This window comes from Podarcis gaigeae (genome assembly GCF_964106915.1).
Source record: "Podarcis gaigeae genome assembly, chromosome: 12".
Taxonomy (NCBI): Eukaryota; Metazoa; Chordata; class Lepidosauria; order Squamata; family Lacertidae; genus Podarcis; species Podarcis gaigeae.
The window spans coordinates 24035765-24062784 of record NC_139688.1 but is presented as its reverse complement, the minus strand read 5'-3'; the positions used below and the strand labels follow the sequence as shown (position 1 = coordinate 24062784).

Below are 27020 nucleotides of genomic sequence, written 5' to 3'. Positions count from 1 at the left end.
ATTTCTTTGAATGTAAAAAGACTTTACTTTTAATAAATAACATTGAACAGCTGTTGGGAGCATGGTAGACAATCTCCCCAGCTTCTTGTGCTTACAAGTCCCACTGAAGTGCCCTTGGGTTCGCAAGAAGCATGGGGAGCTAGGAAGGATAGAGACTTACAGAAAAACAGAAAGGTGATTTATAGAATTAAAGAAGGGGTGTTTCCAAGAATCCACAGCCACCTCAAAGTAAGGTAAGCACACTCAAAACTCTGAGTGAGCTATGAGAATTTCAATGAAATTTTCTCTCCCCATTTATAATTTTTGAATACCATTTCTTATTAATTGATGGAGAATATTAAACGCAGTGGCGTAGCGTGGGGGGTGCAGGGGGGGCCGGCCACACCGGGCGCAACATCTGGGGGTTAGGGTGCGCAAATCCACGGGTTAGGGGGCGCAAATTACAAATTAGGGTGCTGACAACCCACGCTACGCCACTGATTAAACACACACACACAGAGAGAGAGAGAGAGAGAGAGAGAGAAGAAGAAGAAGAAGAAGAAGAAGAAGAAGAAGAAGAAGAAGAAGAAGAAGAAATGACTCATTTTCATTGATGCAACCTCCATATGAAAGAAAATCTGTGGAGGTCTCACATATGGTGCAGATCAGTGAAATTTGCCCACTGAGTGCTACCTAGGAAAACTTGGGTACACTTTAATCTCATTGTAATCAATGGCTCTCATGCTCTTTAATGTGCTTCAGAACCTACTAGGTTTCATGGGACTTAAGCTTGCTTACCTTATCTTGATTATTCCTAGTGGTTGGAGGTTTGTTGTAGTGATTATATTTGATAGACAGCATTAAAGGCTTTCTGTGGACTCCAGAGTATTTAGCTTTCTGATATGGCTGTGTGACATTCCAAAACGTGATTTCCACCAAATCTATACCTGTACAGATTCTAGAAAATTTCATATTTATTTGTTTTTAAGTGAAGTTTAGGGTTGTTGAGCCCAAACTACTTAGCTGGGTTTTCACATAGAACAAATGCAAGTCTGTGAGTTGAGTAACTTTATGTAAAACAAGCAAATCCCAAATGTTTGTCTTTTGTGCAGTTAATACAAATACAGTACTACAGTACTAAAGCTTTCCTTGGTGCTCAGTTTGATTGGCTGCAGCTATATCTTTGAGAAAGTCACTTGCTGTTGCGGGGGGGGGGGGAGCGAGGATTTGCACTGAGAGAAAAATGTATTATCATCTGCTCTGTGCTTTAGGGCCCAGTGCCCTGACCTCTGACCAGCCTGTCTGCCCCTGTTAGACTCCCTGTTGATTCAAGAGCTGCAGGCTTCCTTGTGCTCCTCTGATCCTTTTTTTACCATTCTTCCTGCTCAACCAGCATGAGCTCAGATATCTAAGAAATAAACTCCTTATGCCGTTGCTAGGTGGCCAAGGAACTGCCTAACACATGCAAAATCTAGCAAATTAAGTAAAACTTCGTGAACTTTCCCTGCCAGATTATAGTGTTGACAGACTGGTACAGCTCCTTGAATTTTAATTTTTCACACACATTTTCTCATTACTTAGTTGTTGTTTTTTTGTTTTATGTTTGCCATTGTGCTAATTGGCTACCAGTCTACATTTCTTCTAGAAAAGTTGTTGTCATCTATGTATTATCCCCACACAGAGTTTTCTTATATATGAATTCATCACTCATATTTGTTCCATGTTTGTTTATTTGTTATTTATACCCTAGGCTGAGAGAAATGTATACACAGAATAGTCTACAGATCACATTTTGCTGCTAGGGATTTTTGTTACAAATGTAAATATATATTTGCTGTGTAACAGCAGGGAAATTATGCACCGAGTGGCTGATCACTACATTTGTTCACTGCTAACTTGTTCTTATTGTCAAACCAAAGCAGCAGTGGAATTCTAACTTTGTTTTTAGTAATTACCCAAACCGAATTGCTGTTAAAATTATTTTGTAATGTTCACCTCCTCCCAGCCCTGGACAAACTGTATAATCTTGGCAAGCATCCATCCTTAGACACCCCTTCAAGGTAAAGTTTGGAAAATGTGCCAAATTGCAAAATTCAAACAAGATTCATAGTAAGCAATGTAAATATCAGGATGCATACACATAGTGTTATAATGTGCCTTGCTGCTCTAGTTCTCAGCTGGCAACTTATAATATAGCAAGAGGTGCAAATGTAAGGCAATACTAAAGGGATGATAATCATCCCTGACAAGAAAAATCATATACTGCAATGGCTGTTGATGATCTTTCCATTAAAAGTATTTAAATGCTGGGTCATTAACCTGACACATTACTGAATTTTTAAAGCACTTTTGAGTGCTCTCTAGTTAAATCTGTTCAGACATTGTGGATATACATCTGTATTGCTGTTACTATATTTCTTTCTTAATTATCAACTTTTTAAAATGTGAGTCAATTTAAAACTATTTGAAGTTGGAAACTTGGGTGGGCACAGATATTAGTAGGAACCATTGGCGATTACACAAATCCATGGAGCCACAAATTAATGGCTATTAATCATATAGGAATGCAGGAAGCTGCCTTATTTCAAGTCAGATCAGGGCTGGGTCTAGACACATCAAAGAAACGTTTCAGTTAAACACATTGTAAACTTCGTATGAGAAATTGGGTTGGGAAAAACAGGACTCCACAGCGCCATCTGGTGTCGCAGTATTATAATGCATATACAATGCATATAAAGCACTTTTTCTTTGCCAATGTAGCTGAGTCCTAGGACAGGTTCATCTAGCTCAGCATTGTCTACCCTGACTTGCAGTAGCTCTGCTCTCCAAGATTTCAGATGGGTTTTCCCCAGTCCTACCTTGAGATGCTGGAGAATGAATCTGGGCCCTTCTGCATGCAAAGCATGTGTTCTGCTTCCAAGCCACAGCCCTTGCTCCAATCATGATGACCATCAGCAATCTAATGGCTAAGAAGTATTATGTCACTGAATGTTACAGAGTACTTCTTACTGTCCTGGTTGTGGTCATTCCTAGTGGTTGGCTGCTATGGGCCACAATTGTGTTCATTCATCATTCAAGAGTGGCAAGCGCACTCTCTACCTTATTAGATATTGTACATGACCAAATAGTGGAGATCTTGTGTGGTAAAGCAGACATTAAAGTGTAGTTCCCTGTGTTGTTCCTCCACCCCATTTTTTAAAAGTCTAAAAAAGTCAAAAGAAATCTAATGAGACTTCAAATCTGAATGTAAGTATGGTGTAGAGGCAGAGGGAGGAGAAGCTGCTTAACCCTTTTCCCCTTTGGTGATACCCATATTTAGGCATTCCGTAACATCATGAATCCATGGGCTAACTCTAACCCCTAGACATCGACAGTGTGCTAGCCACACACACCAGGCCAATCCTTGATGAGGAGTAGAGGCCTTTATGTAAGAGCATTAGGCTCCATCCAGGGGGTCATACATGCACACATAGGTACTCATGTTCCCTCTCTCACATGCACACATGTGTACTCATGTTGCCTCTCTTCAGGCTGACACCAATTACACATTGACTGGGAAGGTACAGCTATCATGTGCATCAGCATCTATAGGTCAAGGCTAGCCTCTGCAATCTCAGTAGTCTTTCCACACATTTGTTACCCACTGAGTTTGTTTTGTTGGAATCCCTAAACTGGTTTTCTTCCAGAGGAGAAGCAGCTTGGAACATGATTTGAGTAGAAAAGTGGCCTGAGGACAAAAAGATAGGAATTTCCCCTGCTTATCATTCCTCCATTTAAATTTGCAGCTTCCTGGGGCTGGTTTTTTGGGTGTGGGTGGCTGGCAGGCTTGCGCATCGTTTGGCCCTTTATGAAAAAGACATCTTCCTATGCCCACTAGGCCATAGGACCAGTATAAGAAATACATTTGTGTCATTGTTTCAGGAATCATGTAATGTAGAACCACTGGCATTTTGGCTTTAACATTAGTGGTTTGAGAACTGCGCACAACATAGTACAAATTCTTTATGTCTCACCAATGGTCATGGAATGTAAATAACTGACATTGCAGCTTGCCTAAACGTAATCCATATTGTACTAACACGCACCGCACAGTTAATGCTTTTAGAATGTATCTTCCATTTCTCTTCAGATTGTTCAGTTGGCAAGAAGGGGAAGTGGTTGTTTAAAAAACACCTCTCACTGGTCTAAGCTCTGTCTGTCTCTCTCTCACACCCCCACCCCACCCCCAACAAAATACAAACATAAGCTATTCATATAAAGGAAAGGATAGAGTAAAGGTTGTTGGATTAAGAACTGCCCTATTCCATCTACATTTACTTTGGGGGCTGCTGACCAGGAAATGTCACAAGAAAATACAATGTATACTTAAGTTTTGTGTGTTTAGTTAAGCCATAGTTTTAAGAGCTGGGGAGCTGCTTGCTTCTGCCAAAAAAACCCACCTAAAAGAAAGCACATCTGCTCTAACTTTAAATGGGGGTGCAAGTTCTGCTTTCCTAATCACAAGATATATGACATACCTGTGGTCTCCATGGATTAGTTCCTGGTTCCTAAGTGCTTCAATTCCAGTGAAGTCACCGCCTACAATGCATTGTCTGGGCAAGCCAAGCTTTTGGCAGCCGACTCCTGAAAGAAGGCTGAAGCCCAAACCATAAGAGCCATGTCATCAAACAGTTCAGCTTCCTTTTTGCTGTGTGAGTGACCAGAGAACAGCAATGGGGCTTTTTTGATTGAAACCTCCTGGCTAGCAGCTTAGATGCAGCAGGCGCATTAACAAAAAGGCACACTAGCAAATAGAAGCAGGAGCTGATGCAGTTTCACTGCCGAGCAAAAATAATTATGTTCAAAAGGGAAAGCCCTTTTTTGCAGTAGACCACGCTTCTTGAAACATTTGCATCTTCCTCCTCCTCTGTGAGTGGTAGTTGTAAGAAGAACCCTGCTGGGTCATATACCAAAAGCATATCCAGTATTCTGTTTTCGTAGTAGCCAACCAGGTGCCTAAGTCCACAAATGAGATATGAGCATTAGAGCACTCTCCCACTCATGATTCTTAGCAACAGGTGTTCAGAGCAGACTGTCTCTGATATTGGAGAGAGTTCCCAGCCAGCTAGGGATGACGGAGAAGTGTGGTCTTGTTTGTATTTAAACAAGAATCTACCTAATTGACACTTCTCAGACTAATATATGAACTAAGACACAATAATCCATTTAAATTTGCACTTCTCCAAATGTTGTGTTGCGGTTCTCCAACCAAGCAACATATCAAAAAATGCATGTATTAGTAGAAAGTTTGCATAAAAATGCACATCTTAGCAACACTAGCATACCAAAATGCATTTTATTAGGGGATATTATGTGCCACAAAACTCCCTCTTACATTTCCCATGGGCAGCGGTGGTTGTGGCATGGCCATGACCAATGACAGGGGATGAATCCTTTGCTGTTGCTAAGAATCATGAGTGGGAGAGTGCTCTCGTGCTCAGGGAAGTTTTAAAAATTTAACACTGTACTGTTTTTAACACTTGATTGGGAGCCGCCCAGAGTGGCTGGAGAAACTCAGCCAGATGGGCAGGGTATAAATAATAATTAAAAAAATATAATAATAATAATAAAATTATTATTATAGATGATGCTTCCAGCATACCTTAACATTAGATTAAAACAAACATAAATCAGTTGTGCTTTTGCCTCTTTATTCACTTTGCTATGTAGAAATTGAAAAAAGCTGCAGTTTGTGCACGTAAGGCAGGATGTACAAGGAGCTCTACTTATTAAGAGTTCTACATCTTGTTCAGGGGCTGAAGTATATCTTGTTTTATGAGATATTGGATTTCATTTTGTACAGTCGGGCAGTAAATTGTCTAAAGAGTGGTTACAAGTGATGAAAGCAAGGTGGATAGTTTGTTGGAATAGTGACAATAATGTACTGTTTGTTGGGGGAATTAAATATAGCACTAGAATAAGGAAGCCTTATAACCCTCACCCTAGTTGTTCATATTCTCATAGTATAGGGTTATATTATGATAGGTTCTCTGGGTACAGAATAGTAGCTACGCTTTATCCCCCCCAAAAAACTTCAAAACCCATTCAAACTATTTTCGCTATTTTGACTTGAAAGGTTCCATTATGGAAGAAATCCATATGTTAAAGTGGTCTTCAGCAGGCCAAGAGCTGGGATCTATCTGAAAGCCCAACCAGCATCATAGAACCCATATTCAGAATCTCATACATAAGGGGATGTAGGCCAGCAATAAACTGATGGAAACTGTCCTTCCAACAAAACAAAATGGTGGTGGTAGCAACACTTCTGTGTCCCAACCAACCCATTGACGATCACTGGCCTAGAAGTGTCAAGGGCACAAAATTTGTTTCAAGTAGCGAGAACACAGCAAACCATTTTTATGGAAGGCATATTGTCAAAGTAGGAAGAGCCTCATTTAAAGGGATATGGATGAAGCAGTAAAACAGAAACTTTATTTACCATAAAGATGTAATAGCTGTAGCAATTAAAGAACCATTTCAAATCCTTGGTATACCTGAAACTCTTGCTTTTAATGACTGACATCTCCATTCTTCTATACTTTGAAAGAAAAATAAAACTAGATGCTAGGCAAAGCCTACTTAAACACATGAGAAGCTCAAGTGGTCATTTGTGATAGGAATATTTCTAAAGCAGTCAAGGAAATAGGTGGTTTAAGAACTGTTTGCAGCACCAGCCTCATTGATTCCTCAAAGATGGCACAATATTGTTACTTGCAGAGTTCAAGGTAATATCCAGCCAAAAGCTTTCCTATACCACTTTAATGATAAGGGCTTACCCCCAAAGAATCCTGGGAACTGTAATTTGCTAAAGGTTCTGGGAATGGATAGGCGACCCTTAACAAATTGCAGTTCCGAGTATTTGTTTAGAGGAGCTATGACTGTTAAAATTGTGTAGGCGTGATTTAAATGTGTGATGTGGGTGTGAAGCAAGTGTGTTTTTTTGATTCAGCCCTAATTTCAGTTTCATTGAAGTCTAGGTTGCTATGAAGGTTTGACAAGAAGTAGAGTGAGTTTCCCTTATTCTAGTCAAATGTTTAAAGAGAGCAGTTCAAACATTGTATAAATAATCCTGTTATTTAATATTCAGACAAATTTTTAATGTAGAAAGGGGCGGAAGATCAGTTCAAACATCATGTATAGATATCTAGTAATTTCATATTCAGGCCAGAATAAACTGATTTATTTCAGGTATTTGAAACTAACTCCCCCTATCTCTCTCTATATATATATATCACAGCTTACTGTTCTTTCTGTAATTGCACTTTCATCTGCCTTACCTAATATCAGGTGAGCAAAATAATGACTCCCTACCCCCAACATGGATATTTCTTACCCATCCTAGATTGAAAAACGCAGAAATAGAAGCATTCTCTTCCCCCACCACCCAGATACAATTAGATTTGCAGTCTGTGTACTCACTCAAAAGAAGTGAAATGCGTTAATTCTACTGGATGTGGTATATGTGTAATATACATATGCAGCACAGCAACATTGCCCTCTTCTGCTTGAAACTGGACCTGCTCCACTGGCTTTCATCATTTCCCTTCCTGTTGATGCCCAGCGACTCAAGTGTTGTTGGCCTTGGCCTTAAACAGTTTCAGCTTATACCCCCAACTTTGTTTTCCCCTTTGTAAGACGTGGTTGGTGTGAGTTATGATTGATATGAGTGTTCTAAACACTCATTTGTATCTCTAGTCAGCTTGTCACTCAAAGAAGTGCAAATCCAATCATGTAACACAGTTCAACACTAGGTGGTTGGGGTCACTTGCATGCATGGGGTTATGTTGCATATAAATTATTTTAGTGGTGGTGCATTTGCTTTGGAGTGCTTCGAAAAGCAAGCTCATCGGTTCCAATGCTTATTAGCAGAATTGAGACAAACAGGTGCAGCTCATAGATTATTGCAAGCAAAGTTAGCAGGGCCTTCCTTACCCCAGTCCTGCAGTTTCCCCACCCAAAGGGACAAGTAACTCATCTTGGGGAAAGAGGAGACAGAGGCGGACAGCAGTTCAGAGGCTCTGGCCAATTGCCTTTCCTCACCAGGCTTTGTGCATGTAGGTTCAACCCATTTTACTGCTTTCCTGCTACCCAAGGGAAAGGGGATGTTAAATTGCTGGTTTTCTTTCATTATAGTGAAACAGCACTGTTCTCCTATAATAGAAAGAAGTAAGGAAAATGTTTGGAAAGAAACCCAATCATTTATCATAATGCTACACAATACACATTTGGTTGGTTGGGGAGTAAACCCCATTGGATTAAGTAGGATTTGCAAGTAAACATGGATGGGATTATGCTGCACAGGATTTGTTTTTATGTAGAGGAGGAAACTAGAAAAGGTGCCTTTCCTTCCTTTGCATCATTTTGTAAAATGTGGTTTCTAAAAGAAGAAGCCTCTCATGAGGGGAACATACAGCGTTCCCCCTTTATCTAGTTGGTCCAATGTAAAAATATAAAACAAATCAGCCTCAGACATTATTGTTTGATGTTGTCTTCTGTGGGAGTAGATGAATTTACGTTTGCTTGGGAATGACAAAATGATTTATTCTCTCCAATATGTACTGCAATCCACCTGGCAGAAGTAATGTCCTATTCTGGCAAGCTCCAATTGAAACAGGCCATTTCAGCTGATAAGAGTACCACACTGAGATTTGGAGGGTGAGGGTGGATAAGAGAAAGAAGCGCAGAATTATATCACAGAATTGTTTTTAGGACATGTGTGACATAATGCATACAATGAAATACCATCGTTGTTTGAACCTATAAAATAACAGACTGATTAATGTTATCGGGGCCTTGCAGATTCATTCATGGGGAAGATATCCAGAAGGTAAACAACAGTGGGAAGCTGATACTTCGCATCCTTTGACTGGGATAAATGGTCACGTTCTGCTTTCTAGCACACTAGAGTGCAGATGTGACAAAAGTCTCTGAATATTGCAATATCCTATCTGCTGTATGATTATTTAGCAGGTAATAGAGCCATGACTGTTCGGAAGGCAACTTTATTAGGGCAACTCCTGCTTATAGCTCTACCGATTTCAATTAATTTGAACATCAGGGTGCAGGGCTGGGGAAGAGTAGCAGATTACATAAAAATAAACAATGGTTTCCAGAGTGGTAACTGTGCTGGTCTCTTGCAGCAAAAACGACAGCCTGTCTTGTGGCACCTTTAACTAACATCTTTATTATGACAAAAACTTTCATTGATTAGAATTCACTTCATCAGATGCACGAAGTATTATCCTGCATTACAGACATATATTCAGAGAGGCTTTTGCAGAGCACTGGGCTTTGAGGGGCAGGGAGAGAACTGTAAACAGCATAAATAATTGTGACATCTTATAACTGAAATCACTAATGAGAACTGGGGTTTAGGAACAGGATCAGCTGAAGAAAAAAATCTGTGTTATTATATTATGCAGGTAAAATCAGTGAACTCAGGCTCTGCTGATCAGGTCTAGTAGTCTCTGTGTTTGCTAGGCCCTATGTTGCCTTGAGCAGAGTTTTAACGGTGCAAAGACTGCCTACAAGTAAAATTATGTATGTATGTATCTACAGTAGTCTGTTAAAAATATATATACTGTTTTTGGAATAGTTAAAGCATGTATACAGAAACATACCCTCCAAAATTTCTCCGATGAAAATAGGGACGTCCCATTCCATAATGATAATTTTACTATTTATACCCCACAGATCTTACTGGGTTGCCCCAGCCACTCTGTGCAGCTTTGAACATATATAAAACATAATAAAACATTAAACTTTTTTAAAAATTTCCTATACAGGATTGCCTTCAGGCAGCTCAGGGGTTGGATAACTCCATACACTCTAACATTTCTCCAATGAAAATAGGGACATCCTAAGGAAAAGTGGGACATTCTTGGATCAAATCAGAAACCGGGACGGCTTCTCTAAATCAGGGATGTCCCTGGAAATTAAGCAGACATTATATAAGATAGCAACCTAAGTGCATCTAGAAAGTTCCTGACTATGATGATAACAGGCTAGACTGAGGCAATTATAGATTTCTAATACAGATTCAGAGGTTCATGCTTATTCTTCAAACTAAGCAGTCCCTCTAGACTTTTAAGAAGCAGTCTTGAACAGTCAAATGATTGTTTGAAAGCCCTTCCAGTGTTAATTAAAGGACTTGCTTGATTTAAATGTAATCACTGGTGTTAATTTTTAAAGTTCCTTCAAAAAGGCATTACCTTTAAAGGGGTGCTTTATTAACCCTGGTTATTGCAGACGCGTGCACATCTTTATTCCATTTGTGTTTCTGCTTCTTAAACAAAAGCTGCAATTTTAAAGAACTTACTCAAACTTTAGGAACCTAAGAATACATGACACTTTGAGGGGGGATCAGGAGTTTGCCAACTTACGTGGTCAAGAAAATAATTCATGGAAACAATCCTATGGCCAAGATTGAAATGAACAGCTTGAAATTCAAGTTTCAAAAATTATTTGACAAGGCATGGTGCTTTCTCACTTCTATACTTTAAATCCAAGCAGCATTTTATTTGTGCCCTGTCACGTTTTGGGTGGCCAGCATGCACAATATTTAAAATGATACGTAAGTAACATAATATTCAAATGCAAAATTGTTTAAGCTTGTCTGCCACAGCAGGTCCTTCCATCATAGACAAATTTCAGGGAGGTACAAATGATGCATACACAGAGTATACGGACTGTGCACCAAGGGTTGGCACTAGCGAGCAGCCAGTTTGGGCCCTGGCCAAGGCCCAGGAGCTCTCAAGAGCACCCTGCCGTAGACTCATCCCTACCGCCCCACAACCTACTAGCTACCCTCCTCCTGGACTGGACAGTTTGGGCTGCACATGAACATGTGTGGTGTAGGCTCTCTTGAACAGGAAGGATTCATCTTACATTCACAGCTACTGCCCAGCATGAACTTAGTTAACATGCATTCTATGTCTGCTAATTTTATGCTAAGCAGCCACTGTACATATGAACTAAATCACTCTAATTCTAGCAATCATACTTCACACACCTTCCTGCCAAATGCAGTGTGCAGAAGGAAGCCAACAGAGATCATAAAACAGTAGAGTTGGAAGGTATCCCAAGGGTCATTTAGTCCAACCCCCTGCAATGCGGGATTTTCAATTAAAGCATCCATGACAAATGTGGCCACCCAACCTCGGCTTAACAGTCTCCAAGGAAGGAGAGTCCACCACCTCCGGAGGGAGTCCGTTCCACTGTCGAACGGCTCTTACTATCAGAAAGTTATTCCTGGTGTTTAGACAGAATCTACCGTATTTTTTGCTCTATAAGACTCACTTTTTCCCTCCTTAAAAATAAGGGGAAATGTGTGTGCGTCTTATGGAGCGAATACAGGCTGTGCAGCTATCCCAGAAGCCAGAACAGCAAGAGGGATCGCTGCTTCCACTGCACAGCGATCCCTCTTGCTGTTCTGGCTTCTGAAATTCAGAATTTTTTTTTCTTGTTTTCCTCCTCCAAAAACTAGGTGCGTCTTGTGGTCTGGTGCGTCTTATAGAGCGAAAAATACGGTATTTTGTTATAACTTGAATCCAGTTTGGGTCCTACCCTCTGCAGCAGGAGAAAACAATATTGCTCCATCTTCCATGTGACAGCCCTTGAGATATTTGATGACTATCATATATCCTGGGATGTGGGTGGCACTGTGGGTTAAACCACAGAGCCTAGGACTTGCTGATCAGAAGGTCGGTGGTTTGAATCCCCGCAACGGGGTGAGCTCCCATTGCTTGGTCCCTCTCCTGCCAACCTAGCAGTTCGAAAGCACGTCAAAGTGCAAGTAGATAATTAGGTACCACTCCAGCGAGAAAGTAAACGCTGTTTCCGTGCCCTGCTCTGGTTCGCCAGAAGCGGCTTAGTCATGCTAGCCACATGACCTGGAATCTGTATGCCGGCTCCCCCACCAATAAAGCGAGATGAGCATTGCAACCCCAGAGTCGGTCACGACTGGACCTAATGGTCAGGGGTCCCTTTACCTTTACCTGTATCATGTATCCTGTCAGCCTCCTCTTTACCAGGCTAAACATACGCTACTCCCTCAACCGTTTCTCATAAGACTTGGTTTCCAGACCCTTCATCATTTTAGTTGCCCTGCTCTGCACACGGTCCAGCCTGTCTATTCCATCTTAAATTGTGGTATCCAGAACTGGACCATAGAATTCCAGGTGTGGTCTGCCCAAAATACCTAAAATCCAGTAAAGGGGCAAGGTAGTGTAGCTTTTACATTCCTTTTTCTTCTCTCTGTTGAGCTGAAAATAATCCAATGGGATATTTTCTTCTCCTTCCCCCTTCCCTTCCCCCACCGTAGCTTCTTGAGAAGTAACAGGAATTATTTTTCTCATCAAGCCAGTCACCAACACTCAGCCAGCCTACATTACATACCTGTTGTGAAAGTATAGGAGACACAAAATGGCTGCAAAAGAAATTTTGCTGCTTGTATCCTAGGTGTAAAATTTTGGTTCCTTTAACCAGAGTGGTGTGTCTTGATATTATAAATAGCCATATTTTTCTCCCCTCACCCCTCAGATGAGTGCAGATCCAAGGTTTCAACCAATCTTAATCTGGCCTGATTATTGTGTGTTTTAGATACATAAATCCCCCTTGTGTTCAACTGAGCTTACTCCCTTGGCCTGTAGCCACTGGGGGTGGGTCATTGTGGACTGCTTTCATTTTTAAATGATTTAAAAAAAACACACACACACACACACATGTTTTTACTATTTTAGCTTTTCAAGTAAAATGGTATTGAAAAACATACAGTCAGAAAAGTGCATGGAGTGGGGTCCATAACTCTTTAGGACCCCAGGGATTACTGATTGTTTGGTGAAGAAGAAGAAATGAAGCCTGCTCCCACTTTTCAACATTCTGCCAAATTGCACCATTATAAATCCAGCCCTGTGGGTAGAGTCCAAACAGGATGAGTCAACCATTCTTCCTACAGTGTGACTGTGCCTCCCAAGCAGATTGGAGAAAACATTTTGGCAGTTGGATAGAAGGATACGTACGATAATGGAGGAACCCTGTTGGGGGGCTTATCTCTCATCTGCCATATGTTGTCAGGAAAAGGATGCTCCTTGTCGGGATATAGAAATATTTTGTGTATAGAAATGGTTATCTTTGGGCTTCAGATTGCAAATGGATGGCGTTTTTATGATAAAGCACAGTTACAAAAATGTGCTGCCGCTAGTTAGTCATGAAGCAATTAGTCCAGGCAAATTAATTGCTTGTATTTAATGTGGAAATTTTAGAGCTTTGTGGCCTAGGGGATTTCCTTGGTAACTTCTGACAATTGCCTGTCTTCAAAATAAATTGGTCTCTGGCAAGGAGGCTTATTAAGGAACCTTTCCTTTCCTTGCTAGTGTAGAATGAACAAATTCCACAGAGGGTACATATTTGATCACTTCCCTGGAAGGTCTTTATTCCACAATATTATTTGTGTACCATCAGGCTGCTACTCAAGACACTGAGCCCAATAGCAGTAACTTGGGTGAAAGAAAACAACTCATTTTCCTTCCTGATTTTAAAGAGTTGTTCAATGCAGCCCAAGTGTGGCAAGAGAAGAGCAATAGTTGTTGTTGTTGACCAAACTGCTGAGGGCTGCATGTACCATCCATTGCTTGAGTACTGTTTCTGCATACAAATGCTCCCAAGGAGAGTAGCTGTCTTAGTCTGTGGCATCAAAAAGATAAAAAGCACTGTGATAAGAGAGGCTAACCTTGTAAGATAGGTCATCGTTGTTATCCCCAAATTGCAGGTGTGCAAATGAGGCTTAGAGAGAGTGACTTGCATGATGCTAATTTGGTGAATTCATGGCAAGTGTAGGTTTCAAACCGGGGCCTGTTGTATTGAGGCATAAGAATTCATAGGTAAAATCTTGTGTTGCAAGCTTGGAATTGGGCTGGATGACCTTCAGGATGTTTTCCAAATAATGTGCTTCTATGATTGTAAGAGTGGAAGATTTAGACAAGAGGTAGACTGCTGAAGTGGTCAAGTTGGTTGGACAAGTGTGGCCAGACACTATTTGTTGGGGAATTATTTGTTGCCATGGGAACTATTTGTTATATCTTCCTGAATTACTAGCGAGTAGACAGAGATTGTTTTGGAAGAGACATGCCTTTCCTCCTTACCCCACCCCCACCGAAGGACCTGCAGGAAGGGGCAAGCTAGGTCTGAATGTTAGAAGAACCAAATGGAGAATATGGCATTTTTTGAGGCAAAACAAAGCTAGGTTTCTTGGGGATCTGTAATCTCCTTGCAACTGACTTGTCACCCTAGAGTTTTGATGTGGGAGTGGTAGATTTGGCAATCTATTGGAGCCTTCAAGATTCCCCTCCACCTATGCTCAACCAAATTATTTGTTGTAAAGAAACCAAAAATCTCCAGTTACCTCCTTCCAAAGAAAACCAAACCTGAGAAGGTACCCCTGGAACTTCCCACAACTCAAAGAATTCAGGTGAGCACAGAGAGGGGGAAGAAATATTATTCCGTTCACATTTAAAAGTGAACTTACTTAATTCACCCTTCCCAAAACAAGAGGTGGACCCAAACACAGCCATCCTTTCAAATTCGCGCCTCTCTGAATTTTGCAGTGCAATTGTTTTGCAGCCAGTCATGGGTATATTAGAAGAAATTGACACTAAAATGCTGACAAATTTTTGTGAAGACTGTCAGGACTTGGAAGATAATGAGAGGCTGGTGTGTGTGTGTGTGTGTGTGTGTGTGTGTGTGTAGGATCAAATGCAGCATTTTGAAACAAAGGGATGGAGAGAGAGCTGAGTGCCTCTTAGGGGTGCAAGCTGCCTTTCTATGAAGATCTGCTGAGAAGCTGTATATTTACTGCTTGCTTCCACTGACACACTACCTGTAAATAGGCCAAATACAGCAATGGAGTCCTAAGTCTCCAGTGAGCTCTCCTCCAAGTGAAGTGGAACATGGTAGTGCTGCCTCTGAAATTTTTCACCGCTTGCAAATGGAGTGTATAACAATATTATTTGTATTTGGCTTAACTGGGCCCTCATGCCTATCATCTAAAAGCACAGACAATGGTGTCATGCAGCCCCGAATATTGTGCAACAGCTCATATATCAAGTTGCTGTTTTGTTATTTTGCAAATCCAAGGCTGACAATTGCAGGTTTGCTGCCTATTTGAAATGGTTATCTAGAAGAGTAATCATATAGCTAAAAAAACCCCACAGATCTGTATTTTCTCATTTTTTCATTGTTGTTTCCCCCTCTACATCTCCCCCCTCTCTCTTGCCTCTCTCGCTCTGATTCTTTCCCTGATTTCATCACTGTTCCACCCAATCTCCTGAGATCTAATTTCATTGCTTCCCTTGCCAGTTTCCAGCTTTCCAGAACTGCAGCTTTTTGTCTTCTGCTTGCTTCATCTTTAATCTGTGCATCGGCATTTTTTCCACATTCAAAGAAACTCACTCTTTCCTTTAAGACTAGATACATAATAGTGGAATTGTCTTCCATTTATTTATTTTTAAAGATCTGTTGTCCTCTTACCACTTGGTCATCATGAACCTTATTTCTGAAGACCTTAATAACCAGGCGACATCATTTGGCAGTTTTTCTGATACGCAAACCCCAGGCTACTGTACGAAAGGCTATGAGGTTGATATCAGTGCTTTGAATTATGCCTGGAAACAAATAGGAAGCCCATGAAATTCTTTCCATATTGGAAAGATATATTCCATGATGCTAGAATCAGAAAGAAAAGCTTGCTCCACATTCTACACTAACCAAAGTTTCTGAGTAGTCTTCAAAGGCAGCTCCACATGCAAAATATTGCAGTAGTCTGAACTGGATGTTAGTAGGGCATGGACTACTGTGACCAAGCTGTTTCTGTCCAAAGGGGGCCATAATTGAAGCACCAGTTTCAGTTAGTAAAAGGCTTTCCTGTATCACATGCATACTCCTTAAACATCCAAGATAAGGGCCAGATCTAAAAGCACCCTCGAGCTAAGAACTTTGGGGCATGCATCTTCATCTTACCTAGCTTTAAAAAGGCAGTGGAATTAGAGAAAAGTGAGCATTACAACCAGAAATGCCCTAAATAAGAGACTTTGGGGCTTGCAATATGGTGATTGGTTACTTTTCAGTCAAGACTGAAAAGCATCTATAGGACTAGAGCCTCTTTACTAATACTGTGGTACCTCGAGTTACAAACACCTCAGGTTACAAACGCCTCAGGTTACAAACTTCGTTAACCTGGAAGAGTTACCTTGAATTGAGAACTTTGCCCCAGGATGAGAACAGAAATCGGGTCCCATTACCAAAAAACACGCCTCTAGTTAAGAACAGTTTCAGGTTAAGATCGGACCTCCAGATCAAATTAAGTTCGTAAGTAGAGGTACCATTGTAGTGTGAAATCACAACACAGGGTGTTTGTATTAGCACAGGTTGCCAGGACATTGTCAGCACAGCAGTAAGGGAAGATGTACGGTAAATACTTAGGTATAAACTGTGGGATGTTTAAATTGGTATAATTTGCTGCCTAATTTTGGAGTGGCAATTTGGCAAAAAAAAAAGATTTAAACCCTAATGTTTCCTGGAAGGGGAAGTAAAACAAAAAGAGAAACAAGATTTGTTCTTTTAATTAGTAAACAAAATATTTTCTCCATTAGCTCCCAAATAGGTCCATGGAACTGGCTATGGTGATGAATGCTATCGTGTTCTGCTTTCGTGCCCTTCCAGTTTGTTCTGGACATTTAAGATGTACATGTTAATTCTGAGCTAGATTCCAAGCAAATCTTATTCACACGTTTACATGGACATTGACAGATTATGTATTGCTCATTTCAGTTGCATTATTGAACTTATTCCTCATGTAGGCTCTGTTTGTACCACATTATATGTTATGGTGCAGATTTAATATTCATTTTCTCATGTCTGACAACAATCCTCCCCACCCGCCATCACCAGATGTGAAAAGCAGTGGAAAGGAAACCGTTGCCACATGAAGGCTAAGTCTCCTCCGACTCCATCTTCTGGTTCCCTGCAAAATGGTGAGTCCAGTCAAATCAATAAAATATCTTCAGGCAATTTTGTGGATACATTTCTTTGCTTATTTATCTCATTCCCTTGCTTGTCTCTGCAGATACTTGGACTGGGCTAGGGATTGGATTAGCTTTCCTGTTGATTGAAATTGCAGTCGCTGTTTCATGCATCCTTTCAAAGAGGAAATTGCCAAGAACGTAAGTGAAGTCTTTCATTGTGTACAAAGAAAATCAGGCCCCGGTGTGGAACAAAGCAGAGGGAATAGCAGCCCATTTTCTTAGTTCAGCTTTTTAATCTTGCCTCGGGGCTGTGCACCAACAAGAATACTACAAAAGTTTTTCAACCCTAGACAACTTCAAGTGGATAGAAGGGTCAAAGGGGAATAAGTTGAAACTTGATTGCTTGAGCACGAGTGGTTTTAAAGACACATTAAAGCCCCATGTGCGTAGAAATTCAGCAACATTGATTTTAGGGGCAGTTTCAAGGGATAGTTGTAGCATTTTGCAAAACCTTTCCAAAGGCAAATCAAGCAGCAAATGAATACTAGCTTCCATAGTGTCAGGGACCAGGGACCATCATGGGGTGATGGAGGCAAGGACTCCGAACCTTAAACAGAAGGGCACGCAAGGCCAGCCCCAAAACCACTGTTACCAGATGAAACAGCATGGCTGTACCCACCCCCCAAGGTTATGGCATTGCCTTCTTCTAACTCAAGAGGACTCCACTGCAGAAGGCTCAGGAAGACCTGAGGCTCCTCTACAGGAGTAGGAGATAACTATTATTGATAGCTGGCCCCTTTCAATAAAGCAGCATCTTGCAGCACAGATGCTGCTAGCAATTGGACTGCTAGCAATTAGTCCTACTGCTGCAGAAGGACTCAGTTCCAGCTTGTTCCTTGCTGAAGCAACTTCGGACTTCTATATATTCCCAGATCACTGCCTGAAATTTGCTCTGCTTTACTCTCAAGCCATGCCAGTGTGCGCTGAATTGAGTCTGTGAGCAGTCTGCATGCCAGATGGATCTCACAGTCAGCTTTGGTTATGCTAGTAATCAGAGAGTGTTTCAAAGCTGGGCACATGCATATGTTTCAAGGTTCAATCTTCTGTATCGCTAGTTGAAAGATCTTAGGTGCCCCAACTGGGAAAGACTAAGACACTGGCGAACAAGTCCCACTCAGGGTACACAATACTGGACCAACATGATCCGTTTCGACATGAGGCAGTTTTATGTGTTCACACCTGCTTGGGGAAGGTATGATCATTGCAGGTCATCTGTTCTGTCCTACTCTGTTTTAGTTTCCTTTCTGAAATTTCCCCCTTATACACCTACCTTAGGTTATATCCTTTCTGCATAATCAGTCAAAAATGTGTCTCAATCTCTCAGCCTAATTTGCCTCAGAGTTGTTGTGGGGATAAAATGGGAAGAGGGGGAGTTGTATGCACAACTTGGAGCTCCTTGGAGGAAAGGTGTGATATAAGTGTGAAAGTAATAAATAAATATAACATTGAGCTTCAAGAGGTATAGAAATATGTGCTGCTGTGACATCTTGAGCATGTTTTTATCAGTGCTTGATAAATGAGAAGAAGTACAGGTGCATTTATTGTGCAGCAATGCCTTTTGGAAGTATGGGATTATACTGCAAAGGAAAATACCAGGATATTTCTTCCTTTAGCTTGTTCCTAATTCTCCCCCCCCCCCCCCGTTTATGGTGGGGGGCTGGGGAACAATGGGAAATATGGAATAGGGCTTCTGTGAGTTGATGTTGGTGAGAGAAGTGTGTATCAGAGGGTGTGTATCAGACAAGGATATGGAGTGTCATCATCACCAAGGAGGTTACTTGCTAAATAGAATTAAACTTGCAAAGGACTCTTGACCTCCATGATGTCAAAATATAAATTCCAAGTGTGTAGGGCCAGCTGTATTGATAATTTCAGAAATTATTTCCTTTGAAGTTTCTTCTGTGCCTCAGAATAACATCCAGCTCAGCAAAATTTTTAACTGACAGAAACCCAAATAAATCTATGCACATGATAGTGCTCTGATGGCTTGAGGCAACTGGCTGGCGAACATAGCACTGTCATTTACCCGGGAGGAACATCTGACCTAGGAAATTCAGCTTCAAGGCTTCGTGCCAGAGGACAAATTCATGTAAAAGTGTTGTGTGTCCATATTCCAATTCCACTTCATGTATTTTGCTGGTGAAAAAGTCAATTAAAGTTTTGTGAAAGTCTAGTCTACAGCTATTGCACCTCTTGGAAAAAAAGTGACTAATGGAGCAACATATGAGAAAGTGAAGGTTATATGATGAAAAGCAAATTGTATGGAGATAAATTAATGCAATGTGCAATACAGAAGGATTGGGCTGGGCTGGGTGGTGGACAGCTTTCTTGAAGGGTGCTGTGGGTTGACGTTGGTGGTTAGGACAGACCAGGTGGAAGGCTTGAGAAGTGCCGCAGAACATAGGATAACCTCTGGATACAGGTACACGGTAAAAGGAAGACCTTGTTGTAGTCTGTTTCAGATTCAGCAGTTGCAACTGACCCTACAAAGGTATTGCTAATGTGAATGCCCTATTCAGAAGTGAGCAGTGCTATTTTTCTAGAAAAAGAGGTGCCAGAACTCACCATGAACACCTCCCTTGCTTGCTTATAATGGCAATGGCGCCTACCTGAGAGGTGCTGGAACTGAGTTCAGGCAAGTTCTGGCTGAAGCAAGCCCTGGAAGTGAGATAAACTTACAGCAGGGGTGGGAAACTTGTGACCTTCCAGCTTTTGCTGGACTGCAACTCCTGTCAGCCCCAGCCAGTATGGCCAATGGTTGGGAATCATGGGTGTTGTAGTCCAGCTGCATCTGGGGTTCCACAGGTTCTTTACCCCTCACCTACAGGCTTATATGACCCTAAAGTATGTTTTTGAAAGAATCAGGCTATAGTGGTTGGCAAAGAGGTTGAACTGTTGTTTTATGTTGAACTACCATTCCATACAGGTTTGACACTTGCAGTGCTAAATATTCTTCATTACACCTGGTAAGAGTGTAGCTTCCAAAAAAGCTTCACGTTAGCTTCTTTTTTTGTGAAATGCCAAGTCTTCAGTCAGTCACCTGGAAAAGTCGTTTGCAGGACTGGAACTCTTCCTGGATGTAACTCAACAACAGCCAACCCTGTGGCTTGGCAGAAGGACATGTCTTTGTCTCAATGAAAAGCAGATATAGGAGTAACCCTGTTGCTTCTGGTTAACACAGTGAACAAACTTTTTGTTCAGAAATTCCTAACTGGTTAGAATATCAAGGCTCTGCATATTAATGATGTCTAAACTCCAGAGACTTCGTTTTGGAGCAAAGGACTAGAAAATAGCTAGCAGTCAGCAGCTGTTTACCTCTTCTATTGGCGGCTGTCCTCATTTGACTGAATGAGGGTAAAGTACTTTAATGTCTTTCAGCTGATTGGTGTGTAGGAGGAAAATATTTGTGTCCATCCTGCTTCCATTTTATTTCAAGCTTGAATTAAATGTAATGGGGTGGATCAAGGATAAGTTAGTTGCGCTTCTTTTGTATTAACATCAATGAGATTTAAGCTAAGTCGTGACTAAGTTTTATCAATTATTTCAATGGGAATTAAGTGCCACCAACTTTCTCCAGATCATGCAAAGTTGCCTTACACCAACTCAATCCATCTTACTCAGTACTGTCAACACTGACTGACAGCAGCTCTCCAGGGTTTCAGGAAATAGTCTTTCCCAGCCCTACATGGTGACATTGGGGAGTCAACCTGACACCTTTCGCATGCAAGGCGTGATGCCAGGTAACTGAGCCAAAGGCCTTCCCCTAAACTAAAGATGCCAAAACAAAGATATTTTATCCAACTTAGCTGCATCAATCATTGAAGCCAATGGCTATGAATCTAATGAACCATCTCTCTAAATGCACATTGTTCTTCTGCTGGATAAATCACTCTGATCTGGAGAACTTAAGCCAAAATAGGAGCAGGACATTGATTTAAATGGGGAAATTGCAATGTGCCTCTATTTTTTTCCCCAAGTGAATTTTTATTGTTTTCCTTACATATTCTTTTCCAACAAATTGTAATAGCACCATACATTCCCTTTGACTCTGCCGAGGCGCGACCCCCCTCCCTCCCCACAACTGGTATATTTATCCTCTTTCCATCACGCACATCATTCTCATATTAGTACTATTATACATTAGAGGTATTATGTCAATCCTGCTAGTGTCTTGACCTCTTTACAATTCTTCTTTAAATATTCAATAAATTTACTCCAGTTATTTTGGTATCTTTGATCTCCCTGGTCCCGGATCCTCCCTGACAGTTTGGCAAGTTCTGCATATTCTGTCAACTTCGCCTGCCACTCCTGAATAGTTGGTATATCTTGTACTTTCCATCTTTGGGCCAGAAGGGTCCTCGCGGCAGCTGTAGCATATATGAGCAAATTTTGATCTTCTATTTTATTTTCTGTTCCTATTAAGCCTAATAGACACGCTTCCGGTCTTTTGGGGAAAGTATATCTAAATATTTTTTTGAGTTCATTATAAATTGATTCCCAATTTTTTTTTACCTTATCGCAGGTCCACCTGCGGGAAATTGCAATGTGCTTCTACCTTTTACAGTTTTTAAACACAACTGGATTAAATTTGCAGGTATGCTAGCCTCTTCTGAGAGAATGAAGCTTGCCAAATTTCAGACAAGTAGGCCCATCAGATTTTGTGCTGGGCACCCCAGGCTTTACTCTGTTGGCAGATAGGCCTGTCAATTACAGTGCTGGCTTGCTTTCTGACACCATTCCTTCCATCTTTGTGTCTTCTTTAGAAGGAAAAGGCTCCAGAGTGTGTTGGAAATCATTATAAAGTTAATTATATCATATGTAAGAAAAAATACACACCCAAAGTTTCAATTTCCATGTGTTGTGGTTCCATCTGTATTCACATATTTTGACTCCCACTTAGTTTTAAACAGATTGCAGTACACCCCTGTTTTACTCTTTTTATCCAAATTGAATTCGAAGCTATGAAGAGCATAGCAGGTTATAAATGAGTAACAATATCTTACTTCCAGGTAGGAAGGAGAAAGCACATATTATCCTCTTCTCTGAATAATCACTTTTATCTATTTATAGTTTCTTCAAAATAATTTATTGTCAGCTAGAAATCTGCTTCACCATTTAGCTAAGAGAGCTTTAATTCATAGTCCCCTTAGTCTTTTCCCCAAAGGACATGCCTTGACACATATTATATGTTTGTGACTATGTGTGTGACAGAATGCAAAGAAACGGCATAGAATGTTCTTTTGCTATTCAGAAGCAAACAACAAAACCATTTGTCCTTTGAGATGGAGCTGGGAGTGGCAATAATGAGTGATACGGAGACCCCCAGTAGAAAATGATGTAAAAGGGCAGAAAGTGCCTGAGGAAGAAGTGAAGTGTAGAAGGAGGTGGACCTGGCTATGTATTAAGAGCCTAATCAAGCAAGAAATATAAAGGTACAGGATTTCTGAGCCAATCAACAAAAGCGCCACTTGACTTGACTGGAGTCTATCTTGACCCATGTTTCATCAGCTGAATGGAATAAATAAGGTTCCTTTTTCCCCAGCTCAAATTGTGCACAGCAGAACTTTGCACTGATAAAAGAACATGTTAGTTATATTTATGGAACCTTTTGTGCATCTTTTAAAGTTTGTATCTGAGGGGTCAGTTTATTTCATAGGTTGGTTGGCATCCCCCCCCCCCCACTTCAAAGGGTTTTTCTTCCTTATTGGGTGATATCTCAAGTGAAGGTGAGATGGAGTAAGGGCTGGCTTCTGCATATCTCAGATGACAGCAAGCTTTCCCCTACTTTGTTTGCCCTCCTACATGAGCAACCTAGTCCAGAGATCTGTGTGCTTCAAGATGTAGGATCCCGATTCACATCAGTGGAGGGGCTGAATCCTTGTGCACAAAGGAACTGTACACTAGGCTAGGAGTCAGGCTGAGTCAGGCCATTGGACCATCCAGTTCCATAATGTCCACACTATATATCACTACTGACCAGTGCTTTACACTGTCTCATATTATTAAGAAATATATCAATCAAAGCAAATGTAACCTGTTTGCTGCCTTCATTGACCTATCTGCTGCTTTCAACTCAAGCAATCGTAACAGACTGTGCAAGAAATTCTCAAATGCTAATACAGATCCACGACCATTATTATTAATTCTTGAACTGTCTAGTGGTACCAAAACACGAGTCAGAGTGGGCTTAAAGGGAGGTCTCACGGAAGCATTCAGGACATCAAGAGGCTTGAAACAAGGCTACATATTGGCTCCCACACTTTTTAACTTTTATATAAATGATATGGTGCCACAGCTAACACAGGTGCAATCCCCCTCCCCATCAATTAGTAATAGGAAGATATCTTGCCTGCTGTACACCGATGATGTGGTGCTCCTATTGTTCTCCCAATTAGGTCTTAACAATCTGCGTACAGCTTTCAGCAGGTATTGCAAGTGGAAAGAGCTCATTGTGAATTACTCCAAGACCAAAATTATAGTCTTTGGGAAGCATAGTCCCAGATTCAAATGGAAAATGGATCAGCAGAACCTTGGATCAGCTTACAAAAAACAGTAAAATCAATAAAAAAATCACAACCATACTTGGAAACATACAAAAGTTAAAATAGCCAAAACTAAAAAATTCTATGCAACATTTGTGCTTTATCAAGAGCTATGACTCTTCCTCTTCTTGAATTTGAATGTGGTCACCTGAAACTATGCTGTGAGGCAGCAAGGGGATGGTTGAGACAATGCAAAATATTATGGATAACTTGAGACATCAGTCCATACCACTCAGGTCAAAGCATTAATGAGAAACAGAATTTTGCACATAGAAAACAGGGGCATAGAAATGTGACAGGCCTTGGGATAGTGTGAATTTTGTCCCTCCTTGCGTAAATAGCAACACATCTTGCAAAAAACTCTCCAGGGTTCTCTTTAAATGTAGCTGCAGCCACATGGGAACCCTTTTTTCATGAAACTATGCAATCTAGCTGAAGACGGCAGCTGAATTATGCTGCTCTATTGATGACTGTTGTTTCAATGGGAAAGATCCTTTCAATCAGCCCTGTCTTAAATGATTGCCCAATCAGACACAGCCCCCCAGTCATATGGGATTGTCATTTGGAACAGTGGCTTCCACAGAGCCTTGGCTCAAGTTGCATTGAGGACTTGGGTCAAAAGAAAGAGTGGAGATATTGTAAAAGAAAATAATAGCAATAAGAGGACACCCAAATGCTTATTGCTATTCTAGGAGTTCTTTAAGCCTTGATTAATTTTTTTGTAATCCGTATTGCCTGTCTCCAACTTTGGTTGGTAAGGATGAGATATCTGCTGTGAAATGCATGTTACATAATAATTATTTGTAACTCTATATATTATAAGTTGGGGGGGGCACAAAAAAACCAGTTCTCCATGTGTTCTACATTGGCAATCCAATATGATTTAAGTTTTCCTCTCAACAGTATTTTTGGTTACTATTTTTAAAAACTGACTGAACTCTTTCACTAAACATTTGTTTTCTCCAGAAATCCAGGCCACCGGCATTTTCTCCCCAAACTTCAAATTGATCCCTGCTTTTTCTCTCTAGCCTTGCTAAGTTGGAACTATTTTCTGTTTTCCTTTCATAGACAAAGTACGATAATATGAATGAGTATAATATTCTGGCTTATTTTCTGATTACTTTGGACAAGTTGCAGGCCGTGGGTTGGCTTTCTCCTTCTTGCTGTAAAGTGGCAACACAGCTTCATAATTGTGAGACTTTGCGAAGGCTAGATTGCTGATTACTTTAACCATGAGCTATTATTTCCAATAAGGGTAATGTCTGTGTTATGTCAGACAAACAAGTAAACATTATAAGAATGAGATTAGCTCAGATTACTCCTCAGGACTTTTTAGAAGAGCCTTCTTGTTTTTTTCTTTAAAAAAATAGCAAGTAAAATTGCTGACAGAAATCTTCAGTGGTGTGGGGGGGGGAAAATGGGTCTAGGATGTAATGGGTATGTGTCTCTAGTCAGCTTCAGTAGATTGGAGGCAAACTTGGATGGATTGATAGACAGATACATACATAGAGTGCTTTTTTTCTGGGGGGACACAGGGGTACACATAACTGTAAATGAGGGGCAGTATTTCAATATGAGTAGGAAAATGAGAGTACCCCTAAACATTGTTTTTTAGGGGGGGAAAGCACTGCATACATATATACATGCATACATACATACATACATACATACATACATCTACATACTCACTTACCCCAAATGTACTAATACAGATTTTGTGCATGCCATTTCAGCTATGGAAGCGGGAGGAACAGGGACGGAACGGGCTTATGCCTGACCACTGAAGCATACAATGACCCAGAACGCAGCCCCTGCACAAACAGGGAGTTGCCTGTAGTATGTGAAGCCTCTACATCATGATAGTCTAGGAACACAGTCCTATATAGTTAACTGGGGGGGGGGGGAGGTTACTTTGTGTTCCATGGATTTTACTCCCCAGTACATGTGCACTGGGTTGCAGCCTAAGACTTGGCTGTCCAGGTAAAATACTTAAATCAATGCACTTAATGGCAAAGGCAGCTGAAATGGCTTTGCAAATAAAAGGCTCCTTAAGGTCAGTGGGACAATGTTGGGGTATGTGGTTTTAGAGTCCTAGCCATGTAATTAACTGAAGTGACTTTGACTCAACCGCTGTTTGTATGAACCACAATGTTAAAGCAAGCAAGCCATTTCTGCACACAATTGATGGTTTCTAGCAACACATGGATTATTACTTTTCCGACTAGGGAGCTTGTTACTGCCTTTGCTAACATAGCTGATTTCTTTTTTTTTTAAAAAGAAGAAGTGTGGATTGGGGTGGAGGGTGTTCTAAATTACACTCGTTTCAGTAGTAAGAAGCTGCTTTGTTTTAAAGATTCTGATAATGAGCAGCTGGGCCTGAAGGCCAGGCCATAAAAGACATCAGCAATCTGCCATCTCTTTACAATTCTTTAAAAACCAGCAGCAACAGGGAAGGGTGTTGGTGAATTTCATCAGGACCATGGAGCTAAAAGACAGGTGGCTATTCCTTTCCCCATGCATCATTTTTTCTAATGTAGATATTGTGGAGGGGGAAATAGATTTGATCCACATGTGGGTAATGAACAAAAGAATTGTCTGGATGCCTAGATTCAAAACATGGGTGCTTGCACACTTTCAAGCAGGAGAGTTTAAAACACTCTCAGAATTAAGCAGCAATATAGCGTGGAATATAGGTTATTAAACCCTTTTGCAAATCCTCTTTAGTCTGCTTTGAAGCTCTTGCCCACCCTCTCTCTACCCCTCTTGCAATGAGTAGACCACACACTCTTAAGTCAGATCTATAATGTATTTATTGGGGAATGATTGCTGTCTTGGAAAACAGAGCAAAGACTTTGCTATAACAGCAGAAATGTAAGAAATATATTTATTAAGGAATTAATACTGACCATTGCTACTAATCTGTGAGAAACATTTTAAAATGATATATAACTCTGGCAAAACAACACTAAATGCATATTAGCCTAAGTAGTTTTTGTTGGAGACATAATAACGCTAAATGCAGATTTCCACAATATTGGTGGGGTGCGGGGGGAGAGACATGAAAAAAACAAAAGGCTGAGAAGGAATTTCCCACATTATTTGGGATATTTCTGGAATAGCTATACCCTTTTTATCCATTGATTTTCTTGTGTAGTTATGTAAAAGAATATACTGTAATCTTTCAAGAATTAATCATTACTTTGGCAGATGTAGCAGAAATAGAGCTTTCTTATATATGGGAAACTTTAGAGGGTCCAAAACCAGGCTCAGGTTTTTTTGCAGAAGCTTTGCAGTTAAAAACGATGCCGTGGATTTGATTCAGATGAGCAACTTGAAAGACCTTTGTGGTCAGCTGGGATATTTTTCTGTTCCATTGAAATGT

At 40.7% G+C, this 27020-nt stretch overlaps 1 protein-coding gene across 4 annotated transcripts in view; it reads left to right on the top strand.

Moving 5' to 3' along the window:
* MALRD1 (MAM and LDL receptor class A domain containing 1) overlaps positions 1 to 27020 on the top strand; it is a 243669-nt gene that overhangs the window by 202807 nt on the left and 13842 nt on the right. For all 4 annotated transcript variants that reach the window (XM_083704544.1, XM_083704545.1, XM_083704546.1 and 1 more), the window contains 2 exons: positions 16963 to 17045; positions 17138 to 17234. In XM_083704544.1, the coding sequence (XP_083560670.1) occupies positions 16963 to 17045; positions 17138 to 17234 (180 nt within the window). The remainder of the gene's footprint in view (positions 1 to 16962; positions 17046 to 17137; positions 17235 to 27020) is intronic.